The sequence below is a fragment of the Lucilia cuprina genome, chromosome 4 (assembly GCF_022045245.1).
Source record: "Lucilia cuprina isolate Lc7/37 chromosome 4, ASM2204524v1, whole genome shotgun sequence".
In the NCBI taxonomy this organism is placed as follows: domain Eukaryota; kingdom Metazoa; phylum Arthropoda; class Insecta; order Diptera; family Calliphoridae; genus Lucilia; species Lucilia cuprina.
The window spans coordinates 13,450,763-13,475,809 of NC_060952.1; the positions used below are offsets into that span (position 1 = coordinate 13,450,763).

At 27.3% G+C, this 25,047-nt stretch overlaps 2 protein-coding genes across 2 annotated transcripts in view; both read right to left on the bottom strand.

Moving 5' to 3' along the window:
- Nucleotides 1–24,520, bottom strand: part of LOC111681577 (transcription factor Sox-9) — a 29,926-nt gene extending 5,406 nt beyond the window's left edge. The window contains exon 1 of the mRNA XM_023443424.2: nt 24,087–24,520. Coding sequence (XP_023299192.2) covers nt 24,087–24,325 — 239 coding nt within the window. The 5' untranslated portion in view covers nt 24,326–24,520. The remainder of the gene's footprint in view (nt 1–24,086) is intronic.
- LOC124419617 (60S ribosomal protein L5-like) lies at nt 14,658–15,602 on the bottom strand (the record flags this gene model as incomplete). The annotated part of the gene is made up of 1 exon (XM_046949795.1): nt 14,658–15,602. A coding segment is annotated over one exon (807 nt), but the record flags the coding sequence as incomplete, so codon positions are not given.
- Nucleotides 24,521–25,047: the final 527 nt, after the last annotated feature.

Genomic DNA, 25,047 nt, shown 5'->3' on the forward strand with positions numbered 1-25,047 from the left:
GGAATACAAAAAAAAAAAAAACTTTGATATAAACAAAACCAGAAAATCACACATACAAGAAATCACATAAGATACAACAGAAACTACAAATATACAATGTAATTAACGCATCCACAAATACTAAAGAATGTACGAAAAAAAAACTAAATAAAAAATATAACGAAATAAAAATTTATAAGTAATGAAAAAAATTCATGATTTTTTAGTTACTAGCAACTGCCAGTAAAATCATCACACAACATAAAGATAAAGAAACGTCATAATATTTAAGCGATTAAGTATCATATACATACATCTTCCTCTATAGCTGGGTGTTTCAATTCCATTTAAGAAATATTTAAAAAAAAATTTCGCATGCAGATGTACTTGATCTGATATTTTTTTTTGTTTACTTACTCGCAAATGCGTTAAATATGCACGAGCATACTTATGGTAAAGAAAATAGGCAAGGGATTTTATTTCAATACATTCTGAAGTTTATCTGTTTAATTTTATCATTTAATAACATTAAATATGATTACAGAATGTAATGGAGGATTTCGTAGACAATTATTATGAGTTTTATTTTTTTATTTTTGTAGTTTGTTTATAAGTATGTTTGTACCCAGCAAAAACTTATCTAGAAAATAAATGAGTTAAAAAGCTATTTAAAATGACATTTCATTAGTTATTCATTGGCTAATAATCTTCACACTCGTTTACAAAAAGTACATCCGTGACGAAGATGATTTAGAGCCAACTTGGTGGTTATATAAACGTAAGTGAAAATCAGTGTCTTTTTCGGTTGCATCGACTCTTTATCGAACTGCTGGCTAAGTTATTATTAAATAACTTAAAAGTAATCCACTCTCTTTTGGTTACACATGAACTAAGTGGTTATATGTACGTTAGCAGAAATCATTATCTTTTTCGTATGCATCGACTCTTTATCGAACTGCTGGGTAAGTTATTATTAAATAACTTAAAAGTAATGCAGATGGTATGTGATAGTCATTGAAAACAAAGTTGAAGCATAAGTATAAACAATTTAAATTTTTTTGCTGGGTATGTACATATTCTTATCGTAAAATTAAAAAGTTTATTTCCAACAACAATTGCTTCTCCTTGGCATTATTGACCATATACAAAAAAGTTAAAGCAAGAACTTTAGTTTATTGTTTTCTTATGTAAAATAATAAGTTTTTTTCTCTCTAATTTGTGCCTTAACAAATTATATACCATTAAGTTTGTTGTGGTTTTGGTCTCGGCAAACTTTATTTTTACATTATTTATATAAAGTAATTTTAAAACAATTTTCATAAGAAATTTTTTGTTTAACTTTGTCATCAGAGAACGAAAAACCATGTACAGTAAAATCTTGGTGATTGGAAAAAAATATACATAGTTTTAATAAAAATAGGTATTTAATACTTTTTACAAATGTATTGTTATTAATGTATTTGAATGTATTAGAATCGTGCTTCATTTAGTTGTAAAGTATTTATTCAAAATTGTCGATTTAGTCATCATTTTACTGTGCCTTAGCAAATCATAGTAGTAAAGTTAGTTTGAAAATTTTATTTAATTTCTCTTTAGGGACTAGTTATTTAACTAAATGCAAGAAATCTCTTCTAAGATCATTTGCTATTTTAATTAACCTTTGGAAGACAGTTTATAATTATTGTTTTGTTTTTGTAACTTTATATATTATATAACTGAATTTCGTGTAGGACCAGTAAAATATTTGCAAATATTGGTATTGAGCAGGGCATCCAAAAAAGCAATATCATATTTTTGCTGCAAATCGCATGAGGGTTCTATTTATCCATATCAGACAATTTAACGAATTTTGGCATAAATTTGTTAGTAAGAGTGTTATATTTAACTATGCCGAATCTTATACATCCACAATCAAACCGTATGCAGTAAATGGAATGCTCTCCTATAAACATTAGGTTGATTTTATTATGAGATTTTGGTTTGTAAGAAACTTACTTCTGTGTATCGAGATTTATTGCTATACTCGCATTTTTAAACCAATAATGTGCGTTAAAGTAATTTTCTGAGGGATACTTTATATGGGTTAATTATGAACCGAACCAGTAATGCTCCTTAAAGAAATTTGGTAAAGAGAATTTATATTATAAACGGTTTATTAATGTCGAATTTCATTGCTATTTTCCCATTTTTAAATGAGTTATAACTGCTTTAGGGGCCACATGTATGGGAGCTATTCGAAAACGTGGATCGATATTGCCCATTTTCAATATCAAACAAACTTTATCTATAGGGAAAATTAGTGTTAAATTTCAAACCTTCTATTCGGACTCTATCGTACTTTTAACAGACAGACGGATGAACGGACGGACAGACATAGCTAGATTATCTTAGAATTAGAACTCAGCTCATTAATTCAATATACATGTTACAACCGGAAAATGTAAAAAATATATATGTATATTTAATGTAAATACAATTTCAGGAAATACACACATACTACTATGATTTGTTTTCAAAATAAAATAAAATAAAATAAAATAAAATAAAATAAAATAAAATAAAATAAAATAAAATAAAATAAAAACAGAAACACCTTAATATGTATCTAAATGTGTCCTAAAAATGTTATATTACTTAATATAAAATTCACTGAAACATAAAATTTAATTCTCTCTCGGACTATTAAAACGACCTTTAATGTTTTACAATTTCTAATAATTTATTTATTTTAAACATTTTATTTTCACTTTATCATTTTTTACATTCTAACACCCTTTAGCAAAGGCATAGAAAAACGTTTCGTTAGAAATGTCTAAACCTTTAACATGTTGAATCATTAGTTGTGTTGACTTTAGGTTCGTAAAAAAAATAAATCTTTTTTTTTTTTGTTCACTTTGTAAATATGCGTGTTTGTTCGATGATATTTATGTAAAGGATGTTTTGCCATTGTAGCTCTTGTATATACAAATAACTAGAAAAATAGGCAAACTAACCGACGACTGAACAAACAATTTGTACGAGTATGACATTATTAAAACAATTTATCAAAGATATCATTATGACTTGGTATTTTAAACGTGACAATTAGGGGTTTTATAATATTAAATATGCTGTAGATTTGTTTGTTTGCTCTAGCAAATAAACAAATATTCGCAATATAAACGCATGTTCACTTACGCATGCATGTGTGTGTTTAATTAAACAGTGTGAAAGATAATATATCAAACAAATGGGATTTTATCTTGTTATAGTAAAATTATTTAGCAATTATTAATTGGCATAAGTATTATTTTATTATGAAAATTTAACATTTTATTTAATTGATTTTTCTATATTGTGTGAAATAATTTTTTTGAACCTGTTTTTATGTAAATAACATGTTTTTAATATACATACATTTGTTTGTAATAATATCCAAATATGTGTACTATTACACCGACTCACTTAGGCAAGAGTGTTTTTTACACACACTCTCTCTCTCTCTCTCTCTCTGTTGGACGAATTTCAACAAAGGTCCCTTTTAAGTTGTATTTTCATTACAATTTATTTAATAAAGTAGATAGTTTGAAAGGAGGATGTATCTATACGAAATCCGTGGAGATTTCCTTAATCAGTGCCTCAAAAGAGAATCGAACTCCCCACCCAGAATAGTAATGAACAAACCCCAGTTTTTATGATTTTAACCCTACCAAATGTTATCACGATCGGCCCATAATAGATCCTACCTTGTATATAAGACCCCCTCAGAAAATAACTTTAACGCTTATAACTGACTTGGTTTGGAATTTGGAGACAGATTTTGCTGATTTTAAATAGGAAACTTTTTAAAATCATGTCTTTAGCAATAATTCTAAAGACATCGAAATATTTTGATAACCATGTATGTATATTGTGTGGAAACGGTAAATCAAGCTTTATTTTTGGAGAGTCTGTCTAATGTGCAAGTATATGTGTGTTCAAATATACTACATGTGTATTTTTATGTAATAGATGTTAACATTTTATGTTTATGTGACATGATTTAATGCAAAAATACATATAATAAAGTTATTACATGACAACTTATAAATATGTTTGAATTATAAAAGCAAACATATCAAATGTGTAAATCTCTACTACAACCAAATAGACATTAGGTGAACATGGTCAAGAGAAAATTTTAACCAACATGACTTAGTAACATTTAAAAGATAAAATGAATTTATTTTCATTTCTACATTTAAATATTAAATCATAAGTAAATAAATTTGTTACACATATGATACAACTGTATCCCAGCAAAAACATGATAATGACTTGTACTTACTTTTCAATGCCAATGAATTAGTAGTTGAAATTAGTTGTAAAGCTCTTAATGTAAGTTTTTTCTAGGATATTTTTCAAAGTCAATCTTAAGGAATTATCAACAAAAAAAAAACTTATTTACTTTAACATGCAATAATTGCACAAAATAAGTCATAACTGTTTAAACTAATACATTTTGTTAAGCTACTGTAAACTTTTGTATCTACAAGATGTTTATTTTGTAACTAAACTTTATATTTACTTTAGGTATTTGTCAACTATTTATTATTACAATGTGTTTTTCTTAATATGTGTGAGATAGTTAAACTAAAGTTAAACACCCAAAGTAAACACAGTAGCCGTGACTTTTCACAAATGTTTTTCCCACGCACATATTATCGGTTTGAAATCATTGAAAACACAAAACTAGAAGAAAACTATCTTCATTAGACACTATATGTCAATCACCTTTAAGGTTATTTCTATGTATTATGTATGTTAAGTAGTATGAGTATTTTGTTTATCTTAAGAAAAAACTTTAATAAGTTTTTCTACTAATGAGAAGGTTATTTTTGGAATGTCGTCATTTTGAAACAATGTTTTTTTCTTTTTACTCCTTCGTGATTTTATAAAAGATATAAGACAATTTTGTTAGATATTTAGGTACTAGGGTAGATAAAATAAGTAAGTAAAACTTCGTTATTTTGAATTTTGTAAAAATAGTCGCATTCGGAGGGTCTCGTTTGTATGGATCCTAGATTTTAATTGGTATTCATGTGACAAACTTTACAACAATAGTGATGTAGGGTATAAAAAATGAATTCAGTCTAGCCAGGCTTTATAATACCCTAAATCTATAAAAAAAACTTTCCGCTATATTAAAACTATGACAAGATAATATGCTTTGTAATCAGTTTAATATTATAAGGATTAAATAAAGTACAAATGCCAAATTTCTGAAAATTATGTTTAATAACTAGCAACTGGTCGAATAAATTTACTTGCAATATAAAGTTTTATTCTAGCCGAATTTTATTTAAATTTAATAAATATTTAAATAAAACAATGAATTTTTTCGTAGATAATTAGACGCATACCATTAAAATTGTCTTGCCTGTCCATCCTTTCCTATCTCTTATTAACCGTTCAAGTGTAATAATTTAATAGAAGTCGATATTTTGCCTTTTTCCGTTTGTCTCAAAAGTTTTACCTTTGCAATACAAATGCATTTTAAAACTTTTTTTAAGACAAATATAAAATTTATAGCATTTTATCAGTTATGTATATATTTCCCTTTTTATTATTTATACCCTAATGTCAATTTTCTTTAAAGCTGTCTACTATTAACAAAAACCTAAACATTTTTCTTTCTCTATTCCCAATTCTTAGAAAAGGGATAAATTCTGTTTAATATTTAAAACCTTTTACGACAAACTAACCCAGTTAAATCTTAAAAAAGAAAGAGAAAAGTAATAAATTAGAAAGTATTTTTCACTACGTTTATTTTTGCTTATAACTAATTATTTTCATACGGCGATGGCATTGGAGGCCAATAACTAACTATTCGCTTACAAATAAGTACTTATATATAGTAGTTCTTTATCTTGTCTGTGAGCATAAAAAAGTATGTTGTTAAATTAAAACCAATGTCCAGTTTTGCTGGGAATTAAAACACATACCTTATTTCGTTGTGATTACCAATGCAAAAAGATCAGCTCAAACTTGTGGAAATTTTAAGAGCCTTTTCAAAAGAATTTAATATATTTTTTTACAAATTATACTCAGGTTAGGATTTTCAACCGATTGTAGGGAATTGAGGACTATTCGAAAAAAATTTTATATATCTCAAGTAGGATAATTCTACTATGAAGACCTCTCACTCGATATATATCTTAGAAAAAAATCAGGGTTTTGAAAGGAATTCCTATTCTATATAAACGATTGAAAATTTTGATCACAGCACAAAATGTTAAAAATAAATGTTTTGTAATCTTTTTAAAATAGATTTCAAAATGTCATCATTTTTAGATTATACACAAAAATAATTAAAAAAAAGTTTGGCATTGGATTTGTCTATTTTAGAATTTTGTATATTACTTTCTTAATATAATGCGTACATTAATACGCATAGTTTCAAGGTGGTATCCTAGGTGGAATCCTAATGTCCATATACACACATAAATATTTACAAATACTTATGTTCATATATTTATAAATATGAGTTTGCCATAGAATAAATCTGTGTTTCATGTTCCGAAAAATAAATGATGGTAAAAATTGATTAGCTGTAACTAAAATAGCAGACAAAAATAATGTTTACAACAATAAAAAAATAAACACGTGAATAAAAAAGAAAGAATATCCATTATATTGAGCGATTAAAAAAATCTTTATTAAAAGGGAATAAATGCAAACAATTTCAGACACTGGGGTAAGGATTAAAGTTGCATTGGATAGGGTTAGTTAAGACTATAGTTTATTCCAGGCGCGGATAAAGTGAGAGAAAATGTAATTTATCTAAAGTTCTACAATCACCATACATTTCGTAGTAAAATATAGTTTTTGTTTAAATACCGCAATTACAAACATTTTTAATTTTAACTACCGATATTGTAAAGTAACCACAAATATCGGTTGAATTAACGAATTTTCAATTCTCTAACTTTTAAACGACCTTAGAATTATTTTAATAACAAAAGATGGAAAAAATATGAGAATATCAAAAGTGTTTTATTGAAATATTTTCAAAATATAATATTGTAACCATAATATTATTGCGGTTCTGTTCACACTTACATACTTTGCTTACAAGGCAAACAAACAGAAAAATAATAAAAAAAAAAATATTAAAGGAAATATTATGTAAAAAAAAGTCATTTAGCATAGACAACAAAAAGTAGAATATGAAATTTATAACAAAACTTGTACATTTATATAATTTCTTAACAAATTATATTTATTTGTAAAATTGTTAACAACTTTTTTTTATTTTCCTTCTTTTGTGATAAATTTTATCTACATTTTATTTTGTCCTTTTTTGACGACTGTCACAAAATAACACTCACTTTTCCTTACTACTTTAACTATACTATATTTACACCCTACACTATTTTAGTGGGTGGGTATTATGTGTTTGTGCTAATGTTTGTAACACCCAAAAATATTGGTCCTACGCCCACCTTAAAGTATACCAATCAGATTAAAATCACTTTCTCGATTAGCTATGTCGATCCGTCTGTCGATCTGTTTATATAAATAATATTGATGTTTAAGTAAATGCCTGTACCAAAATTTGTGAGAATAGGCTCATATATACCCTACTCCCATATGAGCCCTCTTGTAGAATATCTCGTTTTTTTGTCCTACTTTTTGGAAAGTATTCCGGAATTGAGGTAAGAGCATATAAAATGCTTTTTTATTTTAAAAATAATCCACATTCCTTTTTTGTCAAGAATAAGTAAAAATATTCCGAAATTAAGGTAAAAATACCCAGCAAAAAATAATTGATGTCATACTTTACAAACGACATCTTAATCACATCTAAAAATGCGATTATATATTTTTCGCTTTTTTAAACCAAATATTTCCTTACAAATTAAAACCCAGTTAAAAGTGAGAAAAGAGATATAGAAAAGTCACTACAAATAACATATTCGAAGTACATCAAAATTTGGTGAAAAACCAATGAAATTAACATAAGGATGAACGAATTCGGTTTATTTTTGACATCCAAATATCGGATTTTTATTGCATCTATGAATAAGATTAGATGTGACACGCTAATGTAAAATTCATAGGTTTTTCACCAAAATTGGAAGTACTTCAAGTATGTTATTTGTGGTGAAAATTCTACTTCTTTTTCCTCACTTTTTTTGCTGGGTAAATAAAATGCTTTTTTGTTTTAAAAATAATCCATATTTTTAACATACTAACTGGTGTAGTCGACTCGTATAGGCGGCCATGCCCGACTTTACATTCATACTTGTTTATTTTACTTTCTTTATAATGTATTGCGTGAATTAAATTGTGAATTCCAAAGAATTCATTTCTTTGCCAACATCTAGTATTATTGAGTTATTAAAAAAGTATGCGAATTGCTATTTATTAATGTTTAATGCCTTTAAAGTGGAAAGAAAATTAAATCGTGAACATTAATTATGAATTAAAAAGATACTTTCTTGTTGATGATGGGTTTATAGAAAATTGAAAATATTTCCAAAAATATGTATATATTTTGTGTTAAATTTTATTATGCAAAAACTCATTAATGGCTTGTATTAACATAACATAGATTTATTGTTTATACCTATATGTTGGTATACCTTATAAATAAAAGTATATTCTGAATCGATTTAGCGATGTCCGTCCGTCTGTTTGTCTATCTGTCAGTAATGTAAGTTTCTTTTGATCTATGTATGAATGCTGTTGAAAATTGTTAAAATGGATTTATTATTTCATCCAGCCCCATGTCTTCAAAATCGATCCCTTAGATGGCAATACCTTGATGTAAAGGAAATTTTTAAATTTGTATTGTAGCTGCTTAAACTCAATTGCTCGGGCAGCAAAAGTTACAAAACCCTAATTCTAATATATGCATGTATATTAGGGTATCCCATGTGCCACTTTTTTAAGGAATACCTATCAAACGATATATATTAATGTACAAAGTACGAGCATTTTTGAGACCCATTTCGTACAAATACATATGTATTTACCAATTAAGTGGCAAACGTTAATAAGGAGATCAAAAGTTTATCCTTTACATTCCTCCAGTTTTATAAAGAAAAACATTTTAAATAAAATTTGTTAATTTAATTATCTTTAAATTAAAAATTATATTGAAAATACATGAAAATTAAGTCGTTTCCATGTACATATGTATGTTCGTGTACCTACTTATGTTGAACCATAAAAAATAGATTTACAGTTTATTTCCCTTGTGCAAATTGTTTATACACACGTGCGTGTTAATTTGTCTAAAAATAAAAATTTATTACATTCTTTGAATAAATCGAATATTTTACATTAGCTCATACAAATACAATCTCAAATATTAGGGTGATCTTTAAAAATATTCCAAAAATGTAAATTGTTAATTATTTTACAGTTAACCTTTAAAACTCGAAATTTTTATAGAAAAAATTTATTTAAAATCATAATTATTCAAAAATATTACTTCGCTCGATCGTGTACTTTATTTTCTGAAAAGAATATCAAACAAACTTCTAAGGAATATTTGAAGCAAGTTCATGCAATTCTTACCGTATGTTGGAAATTTTTAATTAAATTGCTTCTTGTGGCAGACAGATACATCAGAATATTGTTAAGTGAGTGCACACGTTTATGTTTTTATTGATACTTAATAATTTCAAATATAATTTCGAGGAAATTAATTTTATCATAACATTAGAAAACTACTAATATAAAAGTAATGTAATTATGAGTTACATTCATGAAAATTATAAATAAAATAACGGATTTGCATTTATTATTTTTTTCATTGAATTGTAAAACCAATTTAATGGGTGATGAATCTATGTTACATATTTCTGATTTCAGCGAGTTATTTTGCTCTCTCAACAGTTTTTTAATACTTTCTGTTAATCTTAAATCAATAATTCGATGTGTTAGAAGCAGATTGATAAAAACAATTTACCCCCACTTACTTTTAAAGCAAAACAAAAATATTAATAAAAAATCTACTTTTTATAATTATCCTATTGTAGGTGTACAATTTGCGAATAATCTTTTAATCAAACATTTTCTCCCACAATATATTTTTAATACCATTTATATAGTAATAATAATAATCTTTAATTGATACTACCAACATTACTATCAATACCAGTACCCAGCAGTTTAGCCGCACAGTCGCGAACTAACTATTAAATCTACCACTTAAAGTTGTGATACACAGTTGTCAGATCTTATAATGTTGTTGAGACGATTGTTAGACATTTTTTTTACATTTTTCTTAACACCATTGTAAGATCTAACAACCGTGTATACAAATTTAGCTTTAGGGTTACTCCTAGCTACAGACCACCTAGATGACTAACAATTTTACCATATGCTTGTCCTACGAGGAAGTCAATTGTCACTCCACAGATTACAAATGTTTTGCTTGCATGGTGTAATTGGACTGTCTTACCGAACTGCTAGGATGTGATAAAAAACAATTTTTAGACAACCAAATGATTAGTCGTTAGAAGAAATTATGATATTTTTTGGATACAATGACTTTTTATAGAACTGCTAGGTATTTATTTAGAACATCTAGGAATACCCTTTAATTCTATTTAAACTCGAACACAAGTGGAAAATTGTTGATATAAAATATCAACCAATTTGCGATAAAATATAATTATAATGAGACTAATACAAAGAATTATTTTATTTGAAAAGTTTTTTTTATTGTATTAGCATTTAGGACTTAATTATTATTATTATTGTTCAGCTAACTAAAGTATTTAAATTTAAATACTGGAATAAATACTAAAGTAAATTAATCTCTGAAACATTGAAAGTTTAAATAAACATCTTACATTTTATTATGTCTTTTCATTATATTCATGTATGAATATAAAAAGGTATTTAAGATTTTCAAATTAGTATTTTTTATCTTTTTATGTCAATGCATTAAAATTTTATTTATTATTGCTTAAAGATTATTGAGTATAATCACCTCGTAAAATGTTCATTTAACGTCAAAATCCTATAAAAGAAAAGAAAATAAGGACTATAACAAGTAGGAAAGTATACAGAGTCGGGAATTAGTTTTATATTGCAAAACAAAAAAAATCATAATTGTTTCAAATAAATTGAATTGGAAAAATAAATAATGGTCATTGTATAGACAAACTTATAAAAAAATTAAAAATTCGCAATCGGTCCAAAATTCAAAATTCTAAAATAATAATAAGTAATGATAGATCATTACACAGTTATCTTTTCCAGAAGCTATAAAACAGAATATTGAAATAAAATTTTTGCAGGAACTTTATAAAAACAATTTTGATAAATCTCTCAAACGTGAACGTGACTCTATGACTATTTAAATATGTAAATAAAGTTAAACAGTTTATGACCAAAATGTATTACAACTGTTTCGTTTTTTATTGTTTATCCCCAAACGAAAGACATTTGTGTGAACGTGCTGAATGGAATCAAATAAAAATTATGTCCTTTCTCTTAATTTGTATATTTTTGTATCTCTCTTGCTCTCTGAAGATGACATTTTTAATTTCATTTTCGTCTGGCTAAAGGATAAAAAGCAGCCATAGCTATACAATACAGCTAAGCACTTCAAAGTTTATTTCTTTTTCTTAAGAAAATGTTTGACTTTTCTTCTGTTTCATTCGTTTATACGAAAAAAAAGACAATGACATTTAACCTCTATCGTATGTATGTGTTTTCTTTTACGTTCGTATTCCCCTATTTAAGAAAAGAAAAACATCACACTTTACTAAGTTGCCCACCTTAAAACATGATTCTTATGACTTTCTCAGAAACAACACAATTTTCTTAAGTGTGACAAAAAAAAAAACATAAAATTGTGTAAATTAAAATTCATACTTTTGTCAGTTCCATTTTTTTCTTAAAAAACAGATAAACTGTCAAGTATTGTTATCACTATACTGCTTCTGTTTTATACTTAAAACTTTTTTATTTCTCTTTTTTTGGTATTTAACATATTTATGCGAAAAATGTTGTTTAAGAAAAAAATAAAATTGTTCAAATTTACATGCTTTTTAATGCTTGAATTGATACGTATTTGTTTTGTTTCTTTTTTTCTTTTTGAGTGTGAATTTTTTACTTTTTAAACTGATTTCAAACACTTTCTCGTTGTTGTTGTGGTGGTTTATTATTGTCACATTGTCAGCATAACTTAATGTCGAGTTGTGTTGATTGTTTGAATTATTTACGCACTTGTAGCAAAAATACCTACAACAAAAGAAAATTGTTTTTTTTTTTGCAAAATTGTTGTTTATTTTATTTATAAAAGAGTTCGAGACATGATAGTTAAGAGTCTGAAATTCGAAAAAATATCAAAAAAGGTATATTAATTTTATCATTTCGTTTGTAAGATGTCGAAATATTGATCGCACAACATCAAAAATATATACTTTGGTTTTAAGATGATATACCTATGTCTACTGGAGTGCCAGATTTTAATTACTTTTCTGTCGATAAACTCATATTTGCGTAATTGTTTAGACCCATTTCGGATTTTTGTTTATCTTATAGTTAGAGATGCAGATTTGACCTGAGGACCTTTGCAAACAAATTTTTTTATTTTTCTTCATTAACGCATCATTAGAGGTCTACAGAACATGTTGCTCTATCCTAAAATTGTTCCCTTACTAAAATTCTAGGGTAATATCCATTCGGCGTGGGTCCTCAATTTTACCCAACATCCATACAAGAGACTTCGTTAATAAATGCGTTAATTATTGGGATTCACATTTTATACAGGTTTTAAACAATTAACAATCTAGCCACCTAAAGCCTTTAGCACATATTCCCATACACACTTATTTTATGACATCAATCACTCTACAAATTTCAAGAGGATCGGGTCAATAATTGAAGCTGGTCCCAATATAAGTGTCCTATACATTATGGTTTCTAATTGTCATAAAATGAAAATGAATGAGCATAATTAAAGTAAAATTGTATTGTTTTGTGTACCTTGGTATAGACATATCTGAACTTTTTAACTTTCCAATGAAAATTTCAGTTTAAATTACTAATTTTGGTATTCACATCTTATACAGGTTTTAAACAATTAACAAACTAGCCACCTAAAGCTTTTAGTTTATATTCCCATACACACTTATTTTATGACATCAAATACTAAGGGCCTGTTTCTAGATAACGTACGATTAGTTTCAGTTACTTGTATTTTGTTTTTGTTATAATTACAAAATACAAGTAAAATTTTTACTCAAAGTACCAGCACGTTATCTGGAAACTACACATAAATGTGTATAAAAAGTTGTTCAAATTGTTTATTTAAACAATGAATTCCATAAAATTGTGCTAATTATAAGTTGACCATATACCTCTTAAAGGGATGAGAAAAAAAGAGAGATCAAATAACTAAAAATATTAGTCATAATTTAACATTTTTATTAGGGTATTACATAGTTATTTAAAAATTAAAATAACATAATGAATTTAAATTTAAAATAAATTAACACATATTCGACGATTTGAATTTAACACTTAATAACAACATTAGATTATTTCAGCAATTCAAAGTTACTAAATAAGCCAAAGCGATAATTGGACAAAATATTAATATCTAGATTTTAAAATATTTAATTTACAATTTTAAATAATTTATTATTTAAAAATTTCCAAATGTATATCATAAAAAACCCAAATCTTAAATCCTTTAATACTAGGCATCCTTTCCAAATAATAATAATCTATTCAATTATCGCAACAAAAAAAAAGAAAAATGTTTCTACCTTCATAATTAATTCAATTAACAAAAATTATCATGTCAAAAACTTTTTGACAACTTAATAATTTGAAACTGTTCATATTTTGTATACACTAAATATTCCTTTTTTCCCATTTAGCTCACAGTCTTAAAATATCAATCAGTAAAGTTTTACAGACAAACAACTGACAACAACATTCAGACATAAAACAACAAAAAATATCTATATCTCCGCACAGGATCTAATGCAATAATATAAAAGCCAAATACTTTGTATTAAAAGGATCAACTTAAATTTCAAAATAATAACAAAAATCCACTAACATATTATACGGGCTAGAATGTAATTGACGACGTACATACGTACGTACGTATGTACATGGAACACCAAACAATCAGCCAAAAAATCCTGGAAAATAATCATATTAAATATAAAAACAAAGTTGTATCCTGTCACATACCAGCATTAGACTGAACGAAACGCAACAACAATAACAAGGACAAAAACATAAAAATTAAATAACAAAGTTAACTCTTATTTTTGTTTTGTTGTTAAGGGTTTTCAACATTTTACCAACTCAAAAGCAATAAAATTTATATACATATTTGCTGTATCCAGTTTTTAGCAATGTAAACATTGCAAAAATGTTAAAAATATAAAACTGTACCCAGTAAAAACTTGATAATGACCTGCAATTGTCATTACCTATTAAACAAATTTTCAATAACTACTACATATCATTTTGATTACGTGAAAGTTCTATTATAACGTCTTATTCATAATGTGTTATATAAATAATTTCTAATACATTAGTGAAGGTTTACTTAACCTGATTTTTCTAATTTCTTATAAGCGACTATGAAAATCACTTGCTACCAATAACATTACGATGTTTAAATAATTACATTGGACTTGCAACCAATGAAAGTTTTTGCTGGGTACATATAATTATTTTTAAAGTTTATATTATTTTTATAATAAAATAATAGTAATTCTTTTTCAACCATCTTCATTATTAGATAGCAGCAATAAATGGTTTTACTTGTTGTTGTTGTTACACAATTAACTTCAAAAGATGACTTAAGCATCAGCTTCAGCTTGAAGTTTAGCAACAAAAGCGGCCTTGTGTTCGGCCACCTTAGTTTTACGTTGCTCATTTGTGAGTTTCTTAGCATTCCACCTCTTCTTAGAGATACCGCTCTTAGCTACCTTCTTGTGGGTAGGATCGGCACGAATAGATTGGTGGGCTTTTTTGTAGATTTCTTCAAGATCATCAGCACGGATTCCCAACTTGATGTAACGGCTGAATTGGCGTTTGAAGCTTTCTTCATCATCCTCCTCCAAGGTGCGCATGTAATCGGCAACATGTTGACCGAAGATATGGGCACGGTGAACATCAGCATTGAAGCTCTTAGTTTCAGCGGAGTAACCGGGGAAACGCTTGACGGAGTGAGGGATGTTCAAACCACCATCAACAGCACCCTTCATGGCACCGAAGACACGGGCACCAGTGGTGGTACGAGCCAAACCAACATCCAAATAACAACGGAAAGCACCGGGACCGTCATTGACGGGTTCAACGTTGTATTCTTCACCGGTGACTTCAGTGCAACCACTATACAAAGAGTCCAAGCCCAATTTGTTCAAGATACGGCGGGCAACCAACAAACCGGTACAGTAAGCGGCAGCGTAGTTGGTCAAACCAACCTTAACACCGTATTTGGGCAATTCATGGGAGTAGGCAGCGCATACAATGCGATCACCTTCAATGCGGGAGAAGGCAATTTGTACGGTGATGTCCTTGTTGGACAAACGTACAATCAAACGATATTTGGGTGTGTTGTACTTGTTCTTGTCTTGGAAGATCAAGCGTTTACGGGCATAGTAATAAATAATATTATGAAAAAATTATTTAAAAATAAACAAGTAAGCGTGTTATACATTGGCTGATTTTGCAACAATGCTCACTAAATTTGGAAGATATTTAATGGCTCGTGACTTAATTGTGTCGAATGTCATTGCTGTACTCGAATTTTTCAGCCAGTAATGAGCATTCATGACATTTTATAAAGTGGACCATATATGGGGGTAGGATCGATTATGGATAGCTAGATTTTGGGTCATATAATAGATAATATTTATGTTTCAGCTCTCTAGCTCTTTCTGTTCAGACTCTATCATGCTTTCAACAGACAGCCGTACAGACGGACGGACATGGCTAGATCGTCTTAGATTTTTATACGGACTTTTGTCTATAACCAATATTTCGATGTATTACAAACGAAATGGCAAAATCTAATTTGGGTATAGAAAGTATAAATATATTATATAAATCAAATTATGCACAAAAATGCTTCTATATGCATATTTGGGTTTCCCTGGTTATAACGTTTTTATCCCACCTACAAAGTATCAAGCATATCAAATAACAGTAGTCGCTGCTTTAACTTGGGAGGAATGGGATAATCTTCTAACAAACTGATTATTTAATTTTTCCTTTAAAAATGGATTTATGCATGAAAAACCTACAATCGGTTGTAGATCCTTATTATTTATTTTTATTTCGTGAATGCGGTTTATATGGGGGCAAGGGATTTATATAGGTGAATCATCACACATTTTGGTAAACCAGTTTGTTTTTACATAAAAGTTATTAATGCAGAGTTGCATTTTCTGGAGGAGACTTTATATGGAGGACTACAGTCAAATGAAACCCGATCATTACGATGCTTTAGCTAGGTGCAGTGTCGTATCTATTTCAGTATGCTTCGTGATTTATTTGTTGCAATCATTAATTGATATGCTACATTAGGCTATACTAAAATTTTAACAAAAAAAAACATATAATTGCTTGTGTTGATTAAATATTCATTTGTTAATATGCTTTACTAGGCTATACTGAAGCTAAAATACCATCAAGTTATATAAATTCTAAAATTTATAAAAATTTAAAAAAATACATAAGAAAAGACAAAAAATCTATATATTTTTTGCAGTATTTTAACAAATTTGACAAATATTAATAATTCCAAACTTTATATACGAATAATAAAATATAAACTACTAACATTAATACCCTCTATTACGTATAAGTAATATAAAATAATATTGTTGCGTCAACTAGAAAATATTTATAGTCTGGATAATATTATTTAATGTCTTATAATAATGGTTGTATATTTTCAAATGATAAAATGTTCTTTGTTAAATGATTTTACCTGCAGTATGTTCACTTAATGCCAACTCTATAGTTCACTAGCTTTAAGCTGTACCTGTAACTATAACCAGCAGTGGTGAGTTAATTCCTTTGGTTTGAAACTTTATTAGAGGGACGAACAAAATAAAAATTATTTTGTTGACGATGCTCGTCAGACAGTTAGACAGTTTCCGAAACTATTTAAAGTAATTAGGATGACGTTGCATTAAGCAGTCTTATTGCCAGATTATCACACGTGTGTCCGCAGAAACCCCACTAAGCGACCTATTTCAAAAGTATTATATAGATTCCACATATATTAACTTTATTGCTGTCCACCAATATAAATTGAGTTTAAATGGTCTTCACCAGGTTATATACAATTACATACATAACCTCATATTTTTTAACAATATGTATACATTTTAGTCAACTAAATAGTTTGACATTTGGAAAAGTAGCGTATATATTTACTCCTTGTAAAAATACTGACAATGTTTTTCAAATTGCTAAAATATCATATTACTATGGTATGCTGTTGTCTAGGTATCCAGTGTATTAATATTGTACTAACCTCCTACCATACATTCTATAGAATAATAACATTTCAATGCACAAACAACAACACATAATAAACATGTACTAAAATTGTAACAAATACATACATGCATAAATATCTACCAAAAACATAGTAATGACTTGTACTTACTTAAGAACTTACTTTTCAATACATGTAGCAAGTATTGAAAAATATGAAGTATAATAATGCCTTAAAATACCTATATACTTATGTACGTAAGTACATTCTTAGTTTTTGAATGTTATAGTACGACGGTACAACAAAACTTTTTTAACTCCTTATTTGTGATCGTATAACCATAATACCTCATTACTCATTACTTGTAAATAAGCATGGTAAGTATGGTTTTAATATAAGTGAATTTTAGCTTTTTAATGTAAGTTTTTGCTGGGTAGTAGTCACTGTAGCAATAGCAATATTAACTAGGTTTGTATATATGATATAACAAGTAGGAAAGTATAGTCGACTTTTTGTCCGACTTTTGACTTTGTTTTCAATGTTTATGTTAAAAACATAACACTAAAGGTTTACATATGATATAAAATCTGAAAAAAAATCAAAACATGTTTCGTAAATTTAGATCTAATGTCGAAAATCGGCATTATGTTTGGACTTAGGTCATTATTGATATTTCACCATTTATTATGCTTAAATTGTTTAACTCTTCCATTACCTTTATGAAAGCCAGTATGATTTATAGACCGAGCTATGGAGAATCCTTAAGATTGATATATTTTGTCTACCCACATCATATCAAGCTAAGTATTATAAGTATGACCTTGTTACAACATTGTATCGAACATTTAATGGCTTTAGTGAAACATAGCCAACACATGTCTCAACATCTATATGTCATTCCATACAAAGTAAAACGAAAATGGACTTCTAAACCACAACAACAAAATTAAAAAAGGATATGAACGTATGTATATGTATCATTTGAATGAACATACTTACCTAAACATACATACATATAACATGCATTGGGGACGACAATTACAGTGCGTAGGAGTTTTAGTGAAATACTATTTTACTTCATGATATTGACAAAGTGGAATTTTAGGAACATAATTTAATTGGCAGTAAAAGTTTTGTGTTATATGCAAGGTTTTATTAATTAAAATTGTAAAGCTATTTCCATTATTTTGCTTGGTAAAATCAACAGAATTTTTATTACTTTAAAAAAAAAACTAAATATATAATTTTAACTTTAAGTTTCATTTACACTTAATGAATACATAAATCATTATCACAACTGTATTAATATACATATTATTAATAAAAGAATTAAAACTTGATCGAAGTAAATTTTCTATACCAACGAGATATTATTGATGTCCCTTGTATATTTAAGGGAATTTATTTTAAATTATGATTTTATTAAAATTAAATTTAAATAAAATTGTATTTAAGAATATACAGGCAAATTTTAAGTTATTCATATCGAAATACTTTGTTGTACTCATATTTAATGTTTTTATTTTTTCACCAAATATTTTGGAGAAAACATTTTATATTAAATGCTTTATTTGGGGAAGAAAATTTAACAAACAATAAAAACGAAAACAGGTATATATGTACATCATCAGTTTGCCTTTAAGCCCACACTCTGCCAATAAATTAATAACACATGAACAACTTGACATGGACTATGAAAAAAAGGACAACTTTTTGAAAGTTCCTAACAAGTTTTTAATATGCAAAACGTACACTTACCTAGACGAGATACATTTTTACGACTTGCAAATTTTCACTCACACACATAAAGAAATTTGTGAATAAGTAAACTTATATACAAATGGGTAATTTCGTAATTTCCAACATTCAAAATCGATGTCTATTGAGGCAAGCACAAATTTTTGTCTTTATAGGTCAAGAACTGCGGGACTTAGATGGGGTCAAAGATGGACATTTTGATCATAAATGGGAGTTTTCAAATGAGTGTTACTTTTCAACTATTTGTTCAAGCTAAAATTATCTAAAGGACTTTAGGTAGATGTTTAATCAATCTTCCCAAATATGAGAGGAATGAAAAACGTGATGTCTGTTCGAAACGAATTATAGAGAATGTACTTCCACTTGATTCGGAAGACAGCGATTTTAAATCTTGGGTCACTTGACATGAAATTGCCCATATACATATACAAATTTACATTAATATATATTAAAGTACACTGGAAAAAAATTAATTCAAAATCAAAGAAAAAAAATCACAAAGCCATTTTTCTTACTAAAATAGGACCTATCACCTATCACAGGTGCTCAAATTCGTAAATTCTTTATTGAAAAAAATGCAGGATTTTTCATATTGATATAATATACTATTTACGAGAAACGTTAATAAATATTCGCAACATTTCCAAACAATTATTTTACTAAAACAATAACGCAAATTTTTTTGTATTTGTAAGAAAATTCAATTAAATATTTTATCTGAAATACATAAATTATTTATTGTATTTATTGTATAATAATACACAAAAAATTCTTATTAAATTTTTAAAAATTTTGTTAAAAAATATAAATTGAATTTAAAAAAAAAGTTCACTTATTTCATAAAATTTAGTTTTGTAAAAAAATACTTCTATACTTACAAAAAGTACTTATACACTAAATGTTTTAAATCAAATATGAATTATATCAGTTCATTTTAGTACATTCCAAAACTTGTTTTATTGTTGTTATCCATTTATTGAATCAGTAAAAATATTTCCTGAAAATTAAATTTATTTCAATAAAGTGTTTGTTAGAAAATATTTTCCTTCTGTGTGAAAATCAAACAAATTCGTTATAAACCCAAATAAAATATTTATAAAATTCAAAATTAAATTTAAGCAAACGATTATTAAGAAAAAAATTGTACATATTTTGTTCTGTGTATTAAATAAAATTATCTTGTCCACATATTCAACTCTTAAAAATTGATGATTATTTCAGTCCAAAAGGAATAACTAAATATGTTAAGATTTGCTAAGAATTGGAAATAGGCAATATCGGTCAGACTTCAACAACCAAAGATAAAACTATACAAATGTATTCTCTGTATAAATTAATTTTCAATTCATCAAAATATGTTGATACTTATTAGTTTCATTTGTATTTCCTAGTTTAATATTAAATTCTAATTATATAAGAGTTTAAAATACATATATTCCCTAAAACTTGTATTATTCAAGATTAAGGCTAATGATCGTTTTTAATTATAAATTGTCAAATCGGAACACGAAAGGATAATTGTTATCTAATAACTGACTAAAATCAAGTGGACAAGTAATAAGTTACAAATCATTCTTAAATATTTTATGTTCTTAAGTCGTAGGTATGTTGGGGTGTCCCTTGGACCCTGTTATAAAAAATCAAAAATATTTTTTTCAAAGAGCTCAAGTTTTCTATAAGCGTTTGAAAATTCTGACATCAGTTTAATTTATATTTTTTCGAAATATGTCTCAAAAATTCCATAGAAATATCAAAATAATGTAAAAAATTCTGGACCAAACCTAATGTAAAGCTATTTTTTATATTTTTCTGTTCAAGCTAAAAATTACGACAATTCTGTTAACTATTTCGATGAAAAACCGAAAATATGTCTATTAAGGACTCTAATACAAAAACAAAACAATTTTACAAAATCTACGGAATTCTTGAGACTTATGTTAAATAATAGAAAAATATATATTTTTTGTATTTTTCTCGTGTTCAGTACATTAGTACACATCTGTTGAGAGGTTTTTCTTCATGAGATTTACAAGGTCTGTTCTGCGGGACACTCTAATGCATACATGTACGTGGGCAATTTCGCGTCAATTGGGACCAAGGAAAGTAAGTACTATTAGATAGATTACATTTTCAGAAATACATTTTCTGATTTATAGGTCAAGAACTGCCCGTCTTAAAGGGTGTTGATTTTAGGTCATTTAGGTCATACATGGTTTTATTTAAATAATTGCAACTTTTTACAAGTTGGGTCACTTGACATGAAATTGCCCATTTATTTCCATTCAGCTAGCCATACGTACTATATACATACATACATACATATGTATGTATGTGTTTTATTATGTACACTGTATGGTCAACACACATGGTCTGACAATTGTTAATGGTCAGTACATATGTTTCCATATGGAAAATAAACATGGTAGTGTTGACACAAGCCGTTACGTGTATTTGTCGTACACGTTTTCCATTCATATTCAATGTCCTTACATATATTCACTAGATCTGCCCCAAAAAATAACTTTGTATATTTTTGGAAAGCTCAAATTTTATAAGTTCTCATTTCAAATTAAATTAAAAATGATTGTTTTATTAATAAATATTTATCAAAAATCAACCATAACTTTATTAAGCATTTATGAATGTAGGGATAATCTTTAAGCAAACTTTATTATTTTCTTAACTATAAATATGTTCTAACCAACCTCCTATTGTTAGTTTCTATAAACAGGTTGAGTCTAAAAATATCTATTTAACTAAGGACATGTTTAATCAACAAATATGTTAGAATACTGAAAGACAAAATAGCAACTAAAATTTAATTATACAACAATGTTGTGTAAAAGTTAAGACAAAACATTTCATATCAGTCGATTTGAATATCTTTTTTTTATACGACTCTTTAAATTTGTTTTGTAATAGTGTGTAACAGATGACAGTCCATGAATACGTGAGTGTTGTAAATAAAAACAAAAAATTATAATGTTTTGTTTCCGATTTAACATTGACGAAAATATACCAATCACGTTTAAGAATTCTTTTATTATTTAATGCATTTTTTATAAAAAAGTGAGAATATTTATTTAGTATCCTTAGCATTGAGTATTTTTTAGTTATTCAATAGACAAAGGACAATAGGCATTACATGAAATGGTCTAATATAGAAATTTATGGAAATTGCAGAAAAATAACTAAATTTTATTTAGTTATATTGTGGTCTACACAGCAAAATTTCGAATAACAATTAGAATTTCAAAAGAAATATTGCATTAAATGAAATGCATAAAAAATTCGAAATGAGTAATTCTGAATTTGAAAAACGAGTGCAAATACAACTATAGTAATAATAAAAGCAATTATGGTTTCACAGGAACAGCAGTATTAAATTAAACGTATTTTATTAAATATAAAATTTTTTATTTTAAAAATTAAATTTTTAGTCTAAGGACCAAAAAAGGATGATAGATATAATTGCTTTGTGATTACATTTGTACAAACAATCCGTTGTCAACAGTAAGCTCACTGTTTGTATGTATGTACTTTGACAAGGGATGTTAAGTATTAAATATTTATAAACACTTTATTACAGTTTATTGTATATTTATTTTTCCCTCTGTGTATGTATTTTTAAACTCAGTCCTAATTAGATTCTAAGATAACGGCCATAAATGTATTATGGACGTCTAATTGTGGAATATACGATCAATCCGTAATTAATTAGGAATGCGTTGCTATACTGCCGGCTATTGAGGATATTTTTTGCAAGGAATCCAAAGCGATCAAATATGAAACGATTATCATGAAATTTGGGAAAGGTCGTCTTAAAATCTAATAAGAATCCAAATTGTATATGTATATTTTTTGTGGATCTATATTTTGCAAAAGGATAACAAGTTTGCTTACAAATTGGATCCACTTTTTTAAGTTAGATCATGAATAAAATGGAGATTGCTGCCTTTGTCCCTCAATTCAAAATATAAATATTTTTTTTACATTTTCAAAACAACTCAGGCGAATAAAAATATCATCTTTTTCAATATAGAATATTTGAATAAAATAAATATTTTAAAATCTACTCTAATAATATTCCCCACTAATGCATATACATAAATCGATTTATGCATGCAAAACGCAAAGGTTTCATATACATATATGTAGGTATAGAATATTTGAATAAAATAAATATTTTAAAATCTACTCTAATAATATTCCCCACTAATGCATATACATAAATCGATTTATGCATGCAAAACGCAAAGGTTTCATATACATATATGTATGTATATAAGGGTGTCCTGTGGAACACAATATTTTCTTCGAAAATGGCCTTAGTTCTCAATCAACAATTGGGCATCTTCATCTCTGTAGAAATATTCAAAAATTTGATAATTTTGAGGGATTACGTAAAAAATATTTTTCAAATATTTTAAGAATATTTTCGATCTACAAAATGGTTTTAAGTGTGTATAAGAGGTATTTAGTTTGATCCATTTGAGAATTTTTTACATTATTTTGGAAATTATATACCTCTTTTAATTCACTAAAAGCCGTTTAATAGACTAGGAATAATTTATTAAAAAATTTTAATTATTTTCTTCCGAAAAAATGCAAATAATTTGTTTCAATTGAGATTAAGATTTTCAATCGCTGGTAGGGAACTGAACCCCTTTTCGAGAAAAGATATTTGTTTCGCAACTAATACACTAATATTTAGACTTCGTTTGGGTACACGGGACATCCTAATACACACATGTAATAAATTTAAATTGAAAACACATTTGCTATTAACATTCGTATTTACTACGAACCCTACTAAGGTACATACATATATAAATACATATACTCATATGTACATATTTTGTATCTTTACTACACTTACTTTGCTGATGCTTGAACTAAATTCCAATCGTATCCTTCTAACACTTTCATAACCGCACTTGTAATGCGTTCATCTTCTTTGCGGCCAACGCCACCTTCTCCATTTAAACGTTTTTGTTCAGCTTTCAAGGCAATATTTGCTAAAACCAATGTTTCCACTGGTTTAACACGTTCGCTTTTTTTGGTTGTTGTCGTCGTAGTAGGATTTGAATCCGTAGCCATATTACGAACTAAATACATACACGTTTATCATGGAATTTTCTAAACAAAATATGGATTAAACTAATTTCACAATGATTATTTTCGGTAGGTAATCGTAATATTTTTATTTTTTTTAATAATGCCGTCGGCTTTTCTTTATTTCTTTTGAGTAAAAGTTATTTAATTTCTTGTTTAAATGTTCAATACACAAAACACAGCTTTAAGTTGCACCGAACGAATTCCCAACGAATACTAATTTCACTGATCTTGATGACAAATTGACTTCACCCACCACCATGCAACCGAACGGTATAAACGAAGTGTTTTTTTAGTTTACGAGTTAAGAGGAAACGAACATTCATACGAACGTCTCTGCAAATATTGAATTTTTTATTTTTGTTAAAAGTTAAGCCGACTGGAATTCGTTTTTATGATTGTGAATATGTATGAGTGTTTGGGTTATAAATCTGGAAAACGAATCGTATTCGATTTCAATGTGTATGATGTTTATGCCATAAAAATAACATGCATATATAAATGCGTTGACTGTCGATCAAGCTACATACATATATATGTATGTATTGTATAATAAATGTACATATGTTAGTAAAAAAATACTTGGTACATTCTTAATAAAAGTTCGGTTAGAATTTGTAAAACTTTAGCTTTTTTTTCTTACTAGTTTTGAATTAAATATGCAGAGAAGAAATGGTAAGGAATGAAACAGTGAACAATTTTTAACATTTCTTATTCTTCAACAT